Source organism: Eleutherodactylus coqui, chromosome 2, assembly GCF_035609145.1.
Source record: "Eleutherodactylus coqui strain aEleCoq1 chromosome 2, aEleCoq1.hap1, whole genome shotgun sequence".
NCBI lineage: Eukaryota > Metazoa > Chordata > Amphibia > Anura > Eleutherodactylidae > Eleutherodactylus > Eleutherodactylus coqui.
The window spans coordinates 261,353,368-261,372,254 of NC_089838.1; the positions used below are offsets into that span (position 1 = coordinate 261,353,368).

The 18,887-nt window shown below is 44.3% G+C and overlaps 1 protein-coding gene across 2 annotated transcripts in view; it reads left to right on the top strand.

Annotated features, from left to right (window-relative positions):
• ANKDD1A (ankyrin repeat and death domain containing 1A) overlaps positions 1-18,887 on the top strand; it is an 84,672-nt gene that overhangs the window by 21,474 nt on the left and 44,311 nt on the right. Inside the window, exons 2-5 of one of the 2 annotated variants that reach the window (XM_066592887.1) lie at positions 4,076-4,179; positions 6,255-6,353; positions 11,048-11,146; positions 12,788-12,892. In XM_066592887.1, coding sequence (XP_066448984.1) covers positions 4,076-4,179; positions 6,255-6,353; positions 11,048-11,146; positions 12,788-12,892 — 407 coding nt within the window. Of the gene's footprint in view, positions 1-4,075; positions 4,184-6,254; positions 6,354-11,047; positions 11,147-12,787; positions 12,893-18,887 lie in introns of those variants that run through there. The other variant, XM_066592888.1, reaches the window with a different exon arrangement.

Below are 18,887 nucleotides of genomic sequence, written 5' to 3' on the forward strand. Positions count from 1 at the left end.
AAAAATTATTGTTGGCTCGTTCACTTATAGTTCAGTCATTCTCATTCTCTTGGGGCTCATGTCCACGACCGTGTTTTCACCGCGTATTGCGCGTGTGTTGCATAGATGCGTGATATGCGGTGAATGGAGCCAGTTAAAATCAATGGACTTTCATTGATCCATGGACACTGCATATCAATACGCAAGAGAAATAAAGCGCAGCATGCTCTATTTCTCTGCGTATGTATGCAGTGTGAGCCCTATACATTCGTATGGACTGCGTATGAAAATGCTGCGTATGAAAACTCAATACATTGCGTATTGGCAGCGTTTTCATATGCAACCTCACTCTGAAAAGAAAGTCACACTGAGCGTGTGCATGTGATACGTGGGCATGCGCAATGCCATATGCGGTCTCTTATGACCCACTTCCTTTAGCCATGAGGTTCTTTAGGCTAATGACAGACAAGTGTATTACAGTCGTACTTATACATCTGTAATGCAGGCAAGTGTCCAGACCTGACCGCAGGTCTCCTGACCAAAAACTCTTAGCAGCAAAGGAATTAGGATACTCGTAGTTCGAGTCAGAATACTTGCACTCTTGTCCGTATTACAGACCCCTAAATACAGTCAGAATGCATTTGTCTGTCACCGGCCTTGGTAAGGTAAGACTGCAGAGAAACACAGCTGGAACTGAAATTGACTGCAGTCATGAACTTTTCTAATAGTATCACTTACATAGCTAATGGTGGAGTTTCCAGTGATGGCATACTAATCAATTCTTGTTAATATAGTCGCCTAATGTATTCTTTAAAGCCGCTCTGAAGTGAAGCTTCACATTAAGATTTTTCAGCGTATGTTAACCTGTGGCTAGCTGAAAAATCCTAGCTAGAGACAGGATAAAGGAACTGCCCTGGCAACAGTACTAACCAGGCAATCCCTCTGGTATACAATAGATTTGACATACAGTAGCTAACAGGTCAAGGAAAGCTATTATGCTAATAGAATCATAGAATGTTAGAGTTAGAAAGGACCTCCAGGGTCATCGGGTCCAACCGCCTGCTCAGTGCAGGATCACTAAATCATCCCAGACAGATATTTGTCCAGCCTTTGTTTGAACACTTTCATTGAAGGAGAACTCACCACCTCCCGTGGTAACCTGTTCCACTCATTGATCACCCTCACTGTCAGAAAGTTTTTTCTGATATCTAATCTGTGTCTCCTCCCTTTCAGTTTTATCCCATTGCTTCTAGTCTTTCCTTGTGCAAATGAAAATAGGGCTGATCCCTATGCATTGTGACAGCCCTTCAGATATTTGTAGACCGCTATTAAGTCATCTCTTAGCCTTCGTTTTTTCAAGGTAAACATTCCCAGATCCTTTAGGACTTGATTCGTAGACTGTTTTCCATCCTGGTAGCTCTTATTTGAACTTGCTCCAGTTTGTCTGTCTTTTTTAAATTGGGGTACCTAGAACTGGACACAGTATTCCAGATGAGGTCTGACTAAGGAGGAGTAGAGGACGATAATAACCTCACGTGATCTAGACTCTACGCTTCTCTTAATTCATTCCAGAGTTGTTTGTCTTTTTTTTGCTGCTGCATCACATTGTTGACTCATGTTCAGTCTTTTATCTATTAGTATACCCAAGTCCTTTTCACATGTGCTTCTACTTAGCTTAAAGGGGTGGTCTCGCGAAACAAAGTGGGGTTATACACTTCCGTATGGCCATATTAATGCACTTTGTAATATACATCGTGCATTAAATATGAGCCATACAGAAGTTATTCACTTACCTGCTCCGTTGCTAGCGTCCTCGTCTCCATGGTTCCGTCTAAATTCGCCGGCAGCTTGCTTTTTTAGACACGCTTGCGCAGTCCGGTCTTCTCCATTCAGCACGAGCTGCTTCAGTGTGCTCCCCGCTACAGCTCTTCTGCGCATGCGCAGATGAGCTGTCACTGCTCGGGAGCGCGCTGGAGCGGCCATTCTGTACCTTCCTCTGTTAGAGGAAGGTGCAGAGCTGCCGAGCTGTCCGGAGAAGCCGCCCAGCTGTCCCGCCGTCCAGCTGTCCTGGTAAGTGATGGGCCGGGGGGGCTGCCGCTGCGCCGGGCTGCGCCGGGGGGGGGGGGGCTGTCGCTAGACCGGGGGGGGGGGGGACTGTCGCTGGGCCGGGGGGGGCTGTCGCTGCGCCGGGGGAACTAGCGCTGGGCCGGGGGGGGGGGGCTGCCGCTGTGATGGGGGAACTAGCACTAGGCCGGGGGGGCTGTCGCTGTGATGGGGGGGGCTGTCGCTGCGCCGGGGGGGCTGCCGCTGTGATGGGGGAACTAGCGCTGGGCCGGGGGGGGGGCTGTCGCTGGGCCGGGGGGGCTGCCGCTGTGATGGGGGAACTAGCGCTGGGCCGGGGGGGGGGGGGGCTGTCGCTGGGCCGGGGGGGCTGCCGCTGTGATGGGGGGGCTGCGCCGGTTACCTTCTGCCTGGCGGTGGGTGACAGGTCGGCCGTGTTCACTCCAGGTGTCCGGTCGGCGGCTGCGGGGCGTCTGGTTGCCATGGAGACACAGCTGGTAGCGTCTCGGGAGCGCGCACGTCGGGCTACAGCAAGCGATGCGAAAAGAGCTGGCGGCCATCTTGGGAAAAAGTTTTATAAGTTGCTGAAACGCTGGAACGGTAAGTAGAAACCAGCTAGGAAAGTAATTTACAGGGGTAATTAGTAATGTATGTTTAATTAGGGGGACTGGGCAAAAAAAAAAATTCACTGCTTCCTCGAGACATCTCCTTTAATTCCCCCCATTATGTATGTGCTTTTTTATTTTTCTTGCCCACATGTAGGACCTTGCATTTCTCTTTGCAAAATACCGTTTTGTTAGTCACTGCACACAGTTCAAGCTTGCTTAGATCTTTTTGAATGCTCTTTCTCTTCTCTTGTGTTAGCTATCCCTCCTAGCTTTGTGTCATTGGCAAATTTGGTCAGTTTCCTTTACCAGATCATTTATGAAAATGTTGATCAACACTGGGCACAGGACAGAGCCTTGTGGTACCATACTTGCCACTTCCAATTGGATGTGCAGCCATTTATGACTACTCTTTGAATACGATCACTCAGCCAGTTGTGAATCAACTTAACAGTTGCCTTGTCAATCCCATATTTGGCCATTTTTTCAATAAGTATGGTATGAAATACTTTGTCAAATGCTTTACTAAAGTCAAGATCTACTAGATCCAGCTGTTTATTAATGCGTTCAAAGATCTTTCCCAGTATAGAAGTCAGGCTCACAGGCCTGTAGTTTCCTTGGTCCACCTTTTTACTTTTTTTGAAGATGAGGACAACATTTGCCTTTTTCCAATCTTCTGGGACTTCTCCTGTTCTCCAGGAATTTTCAAAGATTACAGCGAGTGGTTCATCAATTACCTCTGCTGCTTCCTTCAGTATCCTAGGATGTAATTCATCTGAACCTGGAGACTGGGAATTAATTTAAGTTAGCTAAGGGCTAATGCCCCCGGACAGATTTCCGCCGTGTTGCGCTGCAGCTATTAGGTGCTATTGAACCTAATAGCTCAATGTTCATGTTGTGGAATTCCACCGCGGAATTCCGCAGCGTGAAATAGACCGTGGCATGTTCTATTTGCCATGGGAATAGGCGTGGCCGGCCTCCATTGTAGTCAATGGAAGTTGGCCGGCACGCTATACTTCCGCTGCCAGCACAGCGGAAGCATCGCGTAATTACGCGCCCCCGCCTACCTCTTTGTTGGAGAATGGAACATGTGTCAGATCTGTTATAGAATCCGCAAAAGCACCTAGTATTGTGGATTATCTCACAGATTTCACCATTGGCATTGTTAAGGGTGCATTGCAAAGGGTGAAATCTGCGGCATATGTCAATTTCATTCCACAATCTGCATGAATTTTTTTTCTCTACTATGTGGATGAGATTTGTTAAATCTCATCCACATGGTACTGCAAAACCTGCCATTTTTATTTATTTATTTATTTTCCTTTTTGTGCAAAGATTACACAGCATTTACGCCCCATGTGAACATACCATTAAAATGGTTATTAGTTTGATTTTTGTACCATTTTGACCTCTTGACACTTTTGTTTCAGTGCTTCGCTCAGAGCAAGAGTTTCACATAGCAGCTAAGACAAACAACACTGAGAAGATGCTCCAGCTGATGAAGAAGGGGGTGGATGTCAGAGCCAAGAACAGTGTAGGTACCGTGTCCCTTCCACACTACTGCCAGGGTATAGTTCCAGCAGTTTTGGTATGAATGCACTGGTGGGAGATGTAGCAAAATAAATGCTAGAGAAAAGTGGACCAGTTATCCATAATAGCCAATCAGGTTGCTGCTTTCATTGTCCAACGTGGCCTTTTGAAAGATGTAAGCAGGAATCTCATTGGTTACTACACACAGCTGCTCTATTTTTGCCCTGCACTAATTTTAACCCCTTAATGACGCGGCCATTTTTCTTTTTCCATTTTCGTTTTTTCCTCCCCCCTCTAAAAAAATCGTAACTCCTTTATTTATCCATCAATGTCGCTGTATAAGGGCTTGTTTTTTGCGGGACGAGTTGTATTTTTCAATGGTGCTATTTAAAGTACCATAGAATGTACTGAAAAACTTTAAATAATTCTAAGTGGAGTAAAATGAAAAAAAAACACAACATTTCGCCATCTTTTAGTGCGTCTTGCTTCTACGGCGCACAAACGGCAACAAAAACTACATGATAGCTTTATTCTATGGGTCGGTACAATTACTACGATACCAAACTTGTATAGTTTTTTTTTTACTATACTCCTCTTTTTTTTTTTTCAAAGACATTAAGTTTTTTTCAATTATTTTCTGCCGTCATTTTGTGCGCGCGATAACTTTTTTATTTTTCCGTCGACGTAGTTGAGCAAGGGCTCATTTTTTGCGGGATGTCCTGTAGTTTCAGATAGTACCATTTTGGAATACATACGACTTTTTGATCGCTTTTTATTGCGTTTTTTCTGGGAGACAGGGAAACTAAAAAAGTGCATTTCTGGTGTTCTTTATTTATTTTTTCGGACGACGTTCATCGTGCGGGAAAAATAATGCGCTACTTTGATAGTTCGGACTTTTACGGACGAGGCGATACCAAATACATATTTTTAATTTATTATTTAGATTTTTTAATAATAGATATGGCAAAGGGGGGGTGATTTAAACTTTTACAACTTTTTTTTTTTCAATTAAAAAAAACTTTCTTGATTTTTTTTTTACATTACTTTGAAGTCCCCCTGGGGGACTTTAAGATGCGATGCTTTGATCGCTCCTGCAGTATGACGTAATGCCATAGCATTACGTCATACTACTTTTTGACAGGCAGTCTATCAAGCCACCCTGTGTGGATGGCTTGATAGGCAGTCTGTTAAGGCAGCCCTGGGGCCTTTCATTAGGACCCGGCTGCCATGACATCTGCACGGCTCCCCCGATCTCACCGTGGGGGGGCCGTGCATGCCGCTGTCAGAATTGACAGCGGCATTTAAATGGTTAATAGCCGCTATGGGCCGCGCAGCCGCTCGCGGCTATTGCCCGCAGGTGTCAGCTGTTATAAACAGCTGATGCCCGCACTGTATGAAGAGAGGCTGCATCGCAACCTCTTTTCATACATACCCCGCGGCCACAGGATGTACCGGTACGTCCTTGGTCGTAAAGGGGTTAAAGAACCTTCCCCCAATTCTATTGGGAAAGTATGAAAACATTCATGACGTCTTTCGATCAACACTAGCCATTGCTTTTCTTATAGGGTGTGAAAAATGCAGGTTGAAGGGCAATACAACTAACATTTCATTTGTGATTTGTTTGGTTGGTATATATATGTATATATATATATATATATATGTCAGCAGGTTTTTATTTGTAGCGCAATATACTTCAGATTTTACCCTTGCTACATTGAAAGTGGTGAAATCCGCTGTGAAAATCCGTGTTGTGCATCATGAAAATGCACAACACGTTTATTTTTCTGCATAGAAAATGTCTGCAGCCTGTGAATCAGATTTGTAAATTCTCATCCTCCTGTCTTGTAATGTAATCCACAGCAGATGTTATTCGTGCAGATTTGCAAGTGAAATCCACATCAAATTTAACCTGTGTGAATTCACATTTGTTTAAATTATCTGAAATTCTGTATCCTTATTGGAAAGGTGGAGTACGAATAGATCAGTTTCCTCACTTTGACACCAGGTATTTGGAGCCTTCCATCTCCAGGCCTCACAGATACTTTATCATGGACTCTGTATTTTTAACTTCTGTTTCAGGTAGAGAGGACAGCCCTACACTGGGCAGCTGGTGCTGGACATGACCAAGCGGTGAAGCTGCTGTTGGAGCATGATGTTCCTGTGGATGAGGAAGACTGTGTATGTATTTGGCTTGTCTGGTAAACTAAATGGATACTTTACTGATTGATATGTCATTGGTGTCAGAACTGGACAAAAAAATTGAAACCCTTAGTGACTGCAAATATGTGTTCTTTACAGAAGCCGTTTAATCCCTTAGATGCCGTAGTCAATAGCAACTGCGGCACCTAAGTAGTTTTCCCCTGTCAGTGTGTCAGTGGGTTGTCGTGGCAGCCGAGGACGTCATTAAGTGTAAAATGAACACTTTCTTTATCTTGCATTTTAAAATCTAAAAACAAAAGAAACAAGCGCTAAAAAAGCAATGTGCCGGAATTAGTGTTTTTTGTTTATCTCACTTCCCCAAAAAAACAGAATAGCAAGCAATTAAAAAGTTGTGTGTACCTCAATTTGATACCAATGAAAGTTATGTGTCATCCTGTAAAAAATTCCTCATACAGCTTTGTCAATGGAAGAATAAAATTTTTGTGGCTTTTTTAATGTGGTGACAGGAAAAGTAAATTTAACAAAAATAAGTTTTATTGTACAAAAGTTGTAGAACATAAAAAGATATTTTATATATATATATATAACATTGGTATCTCAATAAGCATGTTGGGCCAGAATAAAACGTTTCTTCTTGTTTATGCTGCATAGTGAACTTTTGTAGATTCAGGCCTTAGTCACACGGGCGTTTTTTCACGCGATTTGCGGATCGCATGACGGATGCGCATCCGCAAATCGCGTGACCGGTGCGCGCAAGTCGCCCGCAAATCGCCCGAAAATCTGCTCCTAGCCGCGTTTCATTAGAAACGGGCCGGAGCTGTCCAGCGCATTGCATTCAATGGAGACGGCAATAGAGCTGGCTCCATTTAAAGCAATGCGCTGTGGGCGAGCCCGGGATGAATTGTCGGGAAGGGCTTAAATATATAAGCCCTTCCCTGCAATTCATCCTAAAATGTGTAAAAATAAAAAATATATATATACTCACCTTCTCCCGGCAGCCGGAGCTCCGCGCGGCCGTCCTGCAGTGGGTGTGAAGGGGGTGTGAGTCAGACCTGCCCCCTGATTGGCTCAGCGCTGAGCCAATCAGAGGCATGTCTCACTCACACCCATTCATGAATTCATGAATGGATGTGAGTCAGACCTGCCCCTGATTGGCTCAGCGCTGAGAGGCAGCAGTCACTCACCCATTCATGAATGGGTGTGTGAGTGAAACCTGCCTCTGATTGGTCAGGGCTATGACCAATCAGAGGCAGATCATTCAGCAGGCGGGGATTTTAAAGCCCCGCCGGCTGAATAGTGCCGAGAAGCAGTTCAGGAGAACTGACAGCGGCCGCGGCTGGACTCCGGCTGCAGCGGAAAGGTGAGTATACAATTTTTTTTTATTTTAACACATTTTAGGATGAATTGCAGGGAAGGGCTTATATATTTAAGCCCTTCCCGACAATTCACCCCGCGCACGCCGGCAGCCCATTGCTTTCAATGGAGCGGCTGTATTGCCGGCTCCATTGAATTCAATGGGCAAACATCGTTCTTCTCTGTCACAGCTGTTACAGCTGTGGCAGAGAAGAATGATTTGTCTTCTATATGTTCTCAATGGGATCGGCGCTGCTGCCGCCGGCCCCATTGAGCGCATATAGAGAAGAGAATTTCTGTTCTATAATTTATCGGACGAGCGCATAAAAAGCACTCATGTGTCCGATACCATTGCAAAGCAATGGTTTTATAAAATCGCCGTACGCATGCGCATGCGCAAATCGCGGCTAAAAACGCTTGTCTGACTAAGGCCTTAGAATTAAAGAATAGGTGGAATTGCTTTTTTTTTCTATTCCTCCAAAAAAGTTAACAAAATTTAATGAATCAGTTATATGTGCCTCAAAATGATGCCATTAAAAAATACAAATTGTCTTGTAGAAAACATACGGCTATGTTGATGGAAAAATAGGAAAAGTTATGGCTCTGCAACTGTGACTATGACAAGTTGAAAAAAATTGTTTGACCATTAAAGGGGTTTTCTGGGCTATTTCTTTTGATGACCTATCGATAGAGTGGAAGCAAATAGCTCCGACCCCTGTCTAGTGATCTGTGATGTTAAACACAACTGCAGCTCTCATTGATTTTGAATGAAAGCTGTGGCCTGCAATTAAGAGCGCCAGCTACTACGCAGGGTCGGTCGGGGCTGTCTGCTTGTTTTGACACTGACAGTGGGCACTTGAACAGCTGATCGCCTGGACTTGCAAATGGCGAATGCAAGATGATCAATTATTGATGACCTATCCTAAGGAAAAACCCTTTAAGGCCCAAAAATGGCTGTTCCAGAATAAATAATTTAATTATTATAACATGAACAATATGAAGAACCGTAAAATAATTGAATGTAAGCAAAGTGTAATAAAATACGTGTGGTTGTACAATTAAGTCACTGACTACATATGTCTGAAAACATAGAGAGGTTGCAGATGCATAGGTTAGGCTATTCCCCATTCTTCTTCCATTGGATCTGCTGATATCTGATCTCTTCCAAACCCGTGCCAAACAAACATATTGCTGCACTTTTATCATACTGCTTCTGTTAGGTAATTCTTTTATAGTATATTGTGTGTGTGTGGGTGCACATGGCAGCCATAGTAACAGTGTGTAAGGATGAAAAAGACATATTTAGCTCAGCCTTATTTACCACAATGTTGATCCAGAGGAAGGCAAAAAACCCCAATGAGGTAGAAGTCAAATTTCCTCATTTTAGGGGGATTTTTTTCCTGACTATCAGGTCGCCTCTCAGCTGTCTTCTTTTGCTAAACTAAATAACCCCAATTTTGATAACCTCTCTGGTAGCCCACTAGTAATGGTGACCCAATCAGAGTATGTACCGTTAACAACCCCCCTCTACTTTCTATCACTGAGCCAGTTGCTTACCCACTTACACACGTTCTCGCCCAGACCAAGCATTCTAATTTTTTATACCAACCTTTTATGCGGCACAGTATAAAAATACTTGGGAAAAGTCAAGAAACACAAGATCCAGTGACTCTCCCGAGTCCAGTCTAGAACTTACCTCCTTGTAGAAGCTAATCAGATTGGTTTGACAGGAGTGATCTCTCATAAACACATACTGATATGCAGTTATACAGCTATTTTCCTTGAGGTAGTGCAGGATAGCATCTCTTAGAAGCTCATCACACATTTTTCCCACAAGTAAGACTTACCGGCCTGCAGTTTCCAGGTTCACTTTTTGAATGCTTTTTCAATATTGGAAACACATTTGCTATGCGTTAATCCAGTGGAACAGATCCCATCACTGTAGAGTCCATGAATAGAAGAAACAAGGGTCTGTGTATCACATTACTCAATTCCCTTAGAACCCAGGGGTGTATGCCATCAGGACCCACGATTTGTCTATTTTAATCTTTTTAAAATAGGCAAGCATTAATTACTCATGTTAACCCCTTCCCGCCCTATGACGTAAGGGTACGTCATGGCAGGGTGATACTTCCCGCAAAATGACGTACCCTTGCGTCATAGAGATAGTGCGAGATCAGTAATGATCTATTCCGCAGCGGGAGCCGGCTGTCAGTTATAGCGGAGATCCGCCCCCCGCTGTTAACCCCTTCCCTGCCGCGATCTAAGTAGATCGCGGCAGGGAAAGAGTTCACAGAGGAAGCGCGCTCCCTCTGTGTCTCCAGCCGGCTGAGAGCCCGGCCTGTCGCCATGGCAACAGGACGTCTGACACTGGCGACCTGTAGTGCCAATGCCTATGATCGCTGTATAAGCGATAAGGCACATGCCTTATCACAGCGATCATCAGCACAGTGTTGTAAGTCCCTCAGAGAGACTCAAGTTGTGTAAAAAAAAGAAAAGAAAAATGTAAAAAAAAGAAAAATGTAAAAAAAAACCTTTTTTTGTGCCTTTTCTATTATTAGCGTAAAAAAAGGTAAAAAAAAATTAAAATGACACATATTTGGTATTGATGCGTCTGTAACGACGTGTACAAAAAGGTGAACATGCTTTTTATTTTGTACGGCAAAAAGTGTAAAAAAAAACGCTAAAAAACAGAGGCAAAATGCTAATTTTTAGCATTTTGCTTCCCAAAAAATGCAATAAAAGTGATCAAAAAAGCCGTATATTCCCCAAAATGGTACCAATAAAAACTACAGCTCGTCTTGCAAAAAATAAGCCCTCACAGAGCTCCGTACATAGAAAAGTAAAAAAGTTACAGGACTTTGAATGCAGTGATATAGAAAAAAAAAAGATTTTCAAAAAAAGCGTTTTTATTGCAAAAAAGTGGAAAAACCTAAAAAAAAATGTAAGGATTTTGGTATCGTTGTAACCGTACCGACCCGCAGAAAAAATGTAGTGTGTCATTTATGCTGCATGATTAACGCTGTAAAAAAATACCCAGAAAATCTATGGCAGAATTGATGCATTTTCTCTCTCTGTTATCATAAAAAAAATAATAAAAGTTTTACATTACAGTTTATGTACCCAAAAATGGCACCATCAAAAACTACAGCTCGCCACGCAAAAAACAAGCCCTTATACGGCTGCGTCGATGGAAAAGTAAAAATGTTATGGCTTTTAAAAAACGGAGATGATAATCCGCCAAAAATCGTTGCGTCCTTAAGCCCGAAATAGGGCATGTTGTTAAGGGGTTAAACCTGAACAATACCATTCTAGGTCATATGATTTCTAATCTGTTTTCTTTTTTTTCTGGTCTCAAGTTTGGAATGAATGCATTACTTCTGGGAGCATGGTTCGGACATCTTAAGGTTCTTCAGGTTCTTGTCAATGCTGGAGCCAAAATCAGCTGTGAAAACAAGGTGAGGTTCAGTATTTTCGTATCATTAATCAATAAGTGTCATATACATCACAGTATACATTAACAACCTGCAGAAAGTTGTTCACTAGCAGATCTGTCACTGAGGTCATCTGACGGATCAGTCTCCAGCCTCTATCTCCAATCCTGAATTAACTTTTAGGCCTCATGCCCATGGCCGGGTCGGATTCCTACTGCGAAATCTCACAGCAGAATCAGGCCGGGCGCTCCCCCCAGAGACCTTATACTCACCTGTCGGGCTATGATGGGATTCTCGCAATACTTCCGCAGTATTCACTCAATCGCAGTTGATTTCCGCTCTTAGGGAGGGGAAAATCTTTTAACACAGCATGTCTATGGACGGACATTGCTGCGGAATTCGAGATGGGAGTCTGGCGGCGAGCTCCACAGCGATAATCCATCCGTGAGCATTGGGCCTTAGGGTGTGCTCACATGTAGAGGAATTGGTGTTGATTTTCCTCAGTGGAAAATACGCAGCACATTCCTCAGCAAAAAAGAATCTGCAGTAATAGTGCGGATTTTGCTGCGGAATTGGCCGCTAATCCACAGCGTGCTTCACCCCTTGAATTGAAAGGATGAAATCTGCGGAACATATACAGCAAAAACTAGTGCGGATAAGATGCAGATTCACAGCCGATTTCACTCTTTCAATTGAAGGCGCGAAATCTGCTGCAGATCCTCAGTGCAAAGTATGCTGAGGATTTTGGCACTGATCCGCAACAAAACTGATAGTGAACCACTTTCTACATATTGCTATATACTGTGATGCATAGAAGCTGCAAAAGATTTAGTAAAGCTATTGCAAACATTTTTTCAGCCAATAATGCATGCATTGAAGTAACAAAAAAATCCCCTAAATGTGTTCATAGCGTTTTTAAAATGGCCATAAGGGTGCATTCAGACGACTGTATATCAGCTGGGTTTTCACGCCCAGCCGATATACGGAGTCTCTCTATGCAGGGGGAGCAGGCTGGAAGAGCCAGGAGCAGTGCTCGGAGCTCCCGCCCCCTCTCTGCCTCCTCTCCACCCCCTCTCCGCCCCTCTGCACTATTTGCAAGGAGAGGAGGCGGAGCAGGGGTGGGGCTAAATCCCAGGAATTAGCTCCGCCCCCACCCCACCTCTCCTCATTGAAAATAGTGCAGGGGGTGGAGAGGGGGCGAGAGCTTAGAGCACTGCTTCCAGCCTTCTCCCCCTGCAGAGAGAGACACCGTATATCGGCTGGGCGTGAAAACCCAGTCGATATACGGTCGTCTGAATGCACCCTAAACATGAGAATGAAACCAAACATCAGGTTGATGTGAGTCTTGAGACAATGCTTTTTGGTCTGATGTACAGGTAGGACCAACATGAAACGTGTGGGGGGTCTGTTATATCCGTCATTTATGTCATAAGCTTCAGATTATAAGTAACTTGTCACCTGAAAAAGCCAATGTGGAAAATCAATATTTGAACAGATTGGTCACACCCATCAGATGACTGACAACGGACAACACCTGGAACAGCCTTTGGCTGACAATTATCTGCCGGCATGTCTACGGTCAGCTTTGAACTTTTATTGTTGCAGACTGAAAGGTTTGTGTTGTGGCAACTTTTGTAGTATTCATTTTATGTGTTGAATTTTCAGAATGGCCTGAACCTGCTCCAATGTGCAGCACAGAGAGGTCACATCAAAGTCATGGAGTTTATTATGGAGGATCTGGAAGACATCAAGCTAGATAAGAAAGATAAGGTAAATGGAACAGCCTAAAGCTCTATTACTCCCTACCTCTGCATAAAGCCGAGCATTGATGTGTTATCAATGGGGAGATGGGAGAGTAAAGGTGGATTTAGACATAAAGATGATCACCCAAAAGATGGCCTTTGAGCGATCATTTTGCATAATCTACTAATTGGTACTAATGCCTATTAGTACCAATTAGTAGCATGTGAGCCATTAGGAGCTGTATTTATTCAGAGGACCGCCCGCAGTTCTCTGAATAAATTCTCTTTGCTCTGCCAGTGGGCCTAACAGCTAAGAACAACTGAGACAATGTAATCAGCGGTCCCTGGACAGAGCACAGCCATTTTACTAACTGTTCTGCTGAAAGACGAATTTCAAGCCAAACTGAAATCCATCCTTCGGCAGAAAAGTGAAAGATGAGCCCATTTACACGCAACGATTATTGCTCAAAAGGTGGCTTTTGAGCGAATTTTGAGTGATAACTGTTGTGTCTAAATGGGCCTTAAGGCTACATTCACATGAGCGCAAATCTCACGTGAATATGAACTTCATTCTTTTGGCCATTTTTTTCGTCCCCTTACAGCGACGAGATTAAAAAAAAAAACTCTGCATGTCTAATTTTTTCTGCACCCCCTGGAATTCGTCGCCTATTCACAGTCAAACACATTGCATGCCGTGCAATGTGCTGTTTCCCATTGAAATAAATGGGAAACATTTGCTGATCCTCCGACGGGCATGCAACAAGGATCGGAGGATCACAATTTTACTGAACAATTATCACTGCTGTGTAAAAGCACAGGAGCCATAATTATCGTTGGGACTTTTTTCTGGTAAAAGGACCTTAAGCCCTTACCAAATGCTTTTAGTGGTAGCTTATCTATGTTAAGGACAAAAGGTTGAGGCGTGTAAACTTCAGCACCCCCCATCCTTTCTTCATCTCAAAAGTATAATTGGAAATATGACTCACAAAAAAATAGAATTTACACCTCACCATTAAAAGAATAGACAGCCTTCAGTGCCTACTTCTAAAAAATATACATCCGGTTGTCACACGACCAGGTCATGGTGTGAGTGACTAGAGCCACATTATGTCATTATGGATAGCATATAACTCAGCCATATTGTGGATATATGACTGTAGGTTCTTGTGAGCAGGCGAACAACAGCGAAATGTTAGATCCACTGAGTACATCTACTTTGCATTTTATGTCACTGTTAGATCAAGGTAGTTATTGTTCAGGTTGCGATAGGGATCTTGATAACTTTAGTCAGCATGTCATGCTTTCTGTGGACCAGTGTGAGAAACATGTGCTCCTCTGACCAGGGCTCTTCACAGAATAGCCTTAAAAAATAACACTTTGATTAAAACTAGAGCAATTTGGCAATTAGTACCAGATAAAGATACAACATTGACGAGAGGGGAGCCCAAATATGGACTCGGCCCGTTATCTCCTTAAAACAGGGATTCTTTAGCACAAAGATGATGCTACACTTAGGAGAGGCCCCTTCAGAGAAAGGCAGTCACCAGAAATGGTGTCGCCTCAGGGGTACCATCTGAATCAATTCAGGTGGAAAGGTAGAAGAAAATCTATTATGACTAGAGATGAGCGAACGTACTCGGTAGGGGCGATTTCGCAATCGAGCACCGCAATTTTCGAGTACTTCACTACTCGGGTGAAAAGTACTCGGGTGCGCTGTGGGGCGGGAGGTTGCAGAGGGGAGCGGGGGGTAGCAGCGGGGAACAGGGGGGAGCCCTCTCTCTCTCCCTCTCCCCCCCACTCCCCGCTGCAACCCCCCGCTCACCCACAGCGCACCCGAGTACTTTTAGAGTATCAAATTTTGTATCTTCCAAACGCCACTTTACTAGATTCCTCTAGATCAGTGATGGCGAATCTTTTAGAGACCGAGTGCCCAAATTGCAACCCAAAACCCACTTATTTATAGCAAAGTGCCAACACGTCGGGGGGCGGGGCTTATCACCACGTATGATTTTACCCCCGTCGTTCTAAAAGAGGACAGCGCTATTTCAAAATAGACAGGGTGCGGATTTGGACTGCTTTTTGGATGCTGAAATACTGCAGAATGTCCTCAGCGGAAAATTCTGCAGTATTTCTGCATCCAGAAAGCAGTCAAAATCTGCACATTGTCTATTTTGAAACAGCCTGGCCCATTTCCACCACTTGTAAACATACCGTAGCGGTAATAGTGACCCCCCCCCCCCACCAACCCCAGCGATAATACTTACACCACCCCAGTATAATAGTGACACCCTACAGCGCCCCCCCCCGCGCGCGTACTAGTGGCACCCCACAGCAGCCCCCCGCGTAGTAGTGACACCCCCCCCCCCCCTTGTATTGCTGCAAGGAGCAAGACTTAGTTCAGATTACGCTTTAAAGAGAGAGAGTAAGACACTATAAAAGGTTTACCAATAAGAATTTATTAAAACCAAATGATAATCGAGCATAGTGGTGAATAATTGTCCTACGTTTGTAAACTATTGGATCTATATACAAAGGATAATGTCTATATACAAGTGATAATAGCCATATACAAAACATAACGGTTGCAGATGTCACATCACAAAGTATAAAGTTAGCAAGTTACATTATTACCTAAAACATTACAGATCACATATTACCATCACCAAAGGTTCCCTCACTTCTAGGGGTTCAACAGATGACATCCTCATTCTGTCTCTAAAGCGTCTGGACTACCCAGAGCTTCTCATCCTTCCATCAGAGAGTCCAAGAGCTTCTCCTCCTAGATTCCAAAAGCTACTACTTCTCCATTCCAAAAGCTACTACTCCTTAGACCCTCTCCTGTCCTTTATACTAGTATAACTTGCTGAGTCATAGGCCATACTCTCCAAGCTTTGCAAACCAAGATGTTATCAAACTCTGGAATTGACCAGTTTCTATAGAGTGATAAGATCTAGTCAGACAATGTCTACCTCCCAGACAATAGATATGTATATGGCAGGCTCCACAAAGACAGACTGATTGGTGTTATAACAAACATCAAAGCCATTCTCTTACTTACACATAATAAACATGTAGAACAGGTCTGGGGTTAATTTCTTAAAATGTGGGGCCTAGTTGATATAGTAAAGCCTGTTCAGATATGTATATACATATAGAATCAAGGATTATTGGCTACAAAATAGCCATAAAAATATTTCCATTACACTCCTCCCCCGCGTACTAGTAACACCCCACAGCGGCCCCCCGTGTACTAGTGACACCCCACAGCGGCCCCGCGCGTACTAGTGACACTCCCCCCAGCGGCCCCCCCGCTACCAGTGACACCCCCCCCAGCGGCCCCCCGCTACCAGTGACACCCCCCCAGCGGCCCCCCGCGTACCAGCACCCCCCCCCCACATACCAACGACGGCCCCCTGCATACCAGCGGCACCCCCCCGCGTACCAGCGACACCCCTCCAGCGGCTCCCCACGTACCAGCGACACCCCACCAGCGGCTCCCCGTGTACCAGTCACACCCCCTCAGCGTGCCCCCCCGCGCGCACGTACCAGCGACACCCCCCCCAGCGGCCCCCCGCGTACCAGTGACACATCCCCCAGCGGCCCCACAGTCTGTGCTGAAGTCCCTCTGTGTCCTGCTCTCCAGCTGCTGCTACCGCCGCTCTCTACAGACTCCGCTGGCAGTGGCTGTGCTCATGCCTCCGGCGCTCCGTCTCCTGCTACCGGCGACGCTCCCTCCAGCGTTCCTGCCACTGCTGCCGCCGGCGCTCCGTCTCCTGCTGCCGGGGAGCCGCGGCCCCTCCAGGTACTCACTAGTGGTGAGTGGCCGATGGCTCTGCGTGCCAGCAGGAAGGGCTCTGCGTGCTGCCTCTGGCACGCGTGCCATAGGTTCGTCACCACTGCTCTAGATTCTTGGTAGATACCTATGGTGGGTAAGTTGCTAGTCAGACTGAGTAACGATGTAGCATGACCCACCTCGCAAAGTATAACCATATATCTATGGGCCCTCTTATCCTCCATGTAGACCCAAAGTGAGTGGCAGCCCAATGGATACTAACTTGGCATGAGGCTCACAAATGGGTTCCAATATTATGTCAAAGACTCTACCTATGGTGGGTGATCTGATTTACTAGCCAGATTTAGCATAGCCCACGTATAGTATACTTAGTGTCTATGGATTTACTTCTTAATCATCAGTGGAAAACCAAACTGAGTGTCAGCCAAAAATGGATACAGACTGTGCATAACAGTCACAAATGGGTTCCAACATGTTATGAGAAAATCAGAATACCACCATGTATCCACACACTTGGTCTAAATCCTCAGTGGAAAACCAAAGTAAGTGCCAGCCAAAATAGATGCTGAGTGTGCATAGCACCCACAAATAGATTCCAGCGTATTACATAAAACTCAACACGTTGCTAAGATGCGGATAAATACTCTTTCATCAGGAGTCTAAAGCTAGATAGAGAATATAGTGCTATCTGTTCTATTAGCTGGCAGGATACGCCAAAGCTTAGTAATAGCCCATCTACACGCAACGATTGGCGTTTCAACGAACGAACCACTTAACGACGTTTTTGCTTTCAAACAATGAGCGTTGTACGTAAAGACAATAGTATGAAATCTTTGCCACTTCCCTCCTTGGCTGGGTCGTTTGGTAATATTTACATGTAAAGATAAGTGGACGATTGTTTGCTCAGGCGGGTGTGTATGTATATGCGAAGAAAAACGTTGGTATTGTGCGAGTATGTTAATTGGCTTTTGAAAGAATCTCTACGTGGGCGTTTTTTAATTAGTGTGAAGTGGAAGCCATTGTCTACTGTGGCAGTATGTGGATTGGCTTTTGAATGAATCATTTTGTTTAGCTGGGCAATCACACACCGCCCCTTGAGTTGTTTGAACAACCGCTGTTTAAACCTAATGACAAGCGAGCGAACTAGTGACTATTTTTATGCAAGCTGAAACTCAACGACAAACAGACACGAAAGGTGCACGATCGCCTTACGTTTACACGTAACAATTATCGCTTAATTTTGCTCGTTTCTTGAGTGAATTTTGAGCGACAATCGTTCTGTGTAAATGGGCCATTGGTCATTCTTCATGCCCTGACATCTGGCTGAATAGACTAGAGCTTAGTAGATAATTCTAACTGGCGTGATAACTAATAGCAGGATGCACTAGTTCCTAAAAGTCAGCTTAAAAACATGTGAACGAAAAGTGAGCGATCTCTGTGAATTTTGAGCGATAATCATCCCGTGTAAATGGCCCATATGTCATTCTTTATTGTGACTGCCCTGATGACTAGCAGCATAGAGAGTCAAAGTGTCCTATCTATTGGTAGCAGGTAAGTCTGATAATGAGCTTGCTGCTCTTATATGCTCCAATGCTGGAGGCTCGTCACCTACCAGTGTCAGAATTACTTGCCACCAATAAATAGATGTGAACAGCGCCTAATAAGAAATCTGTGTGACTTCAGAACATTTTCCTGAAATGTTTAACATGGTTCCTTATAAACTCGATGTATAGAAACTGCTGTGTTCAAGGGGTTAATGTTTGAGCTTAAATTTCATCTTAAAGCATCGGGGCAATAAAAAATGGTTGCAAAGGTGAACCTAGACCAGTACTTGTTTTATTTGCTGAATAGGGTATGCCGTCTCATCCTTATCCACTTTGCACTCTCCCAACTTTCATGTATTTCTTCTGAAGTACAGTGAAACTTTCCATTTGGCTTCTGATAGTCCAGAAGTACTGAAAGTCTGGCATATTTTCCTGCAAGAGAATCGGTGATCTTACAAGACCAGAAGAATACTGACCAGAGATAATAATCGCAAGACTGATTTAAAAGCCTAGTGATATTGGCATTTAATATACCACCAGCGGGCAGCTTCAGACCCTGGGATTGATTTCACCCAGAGGCGTGGAGACTGTAAACTCTCTCTGTTCCTTCGGGAATATTCATTTTTGGGTTTTTTTGTCCACTGGTTTGCCGGTATGCCAATTGGCTGCCCTTCAAAGTAGACTTC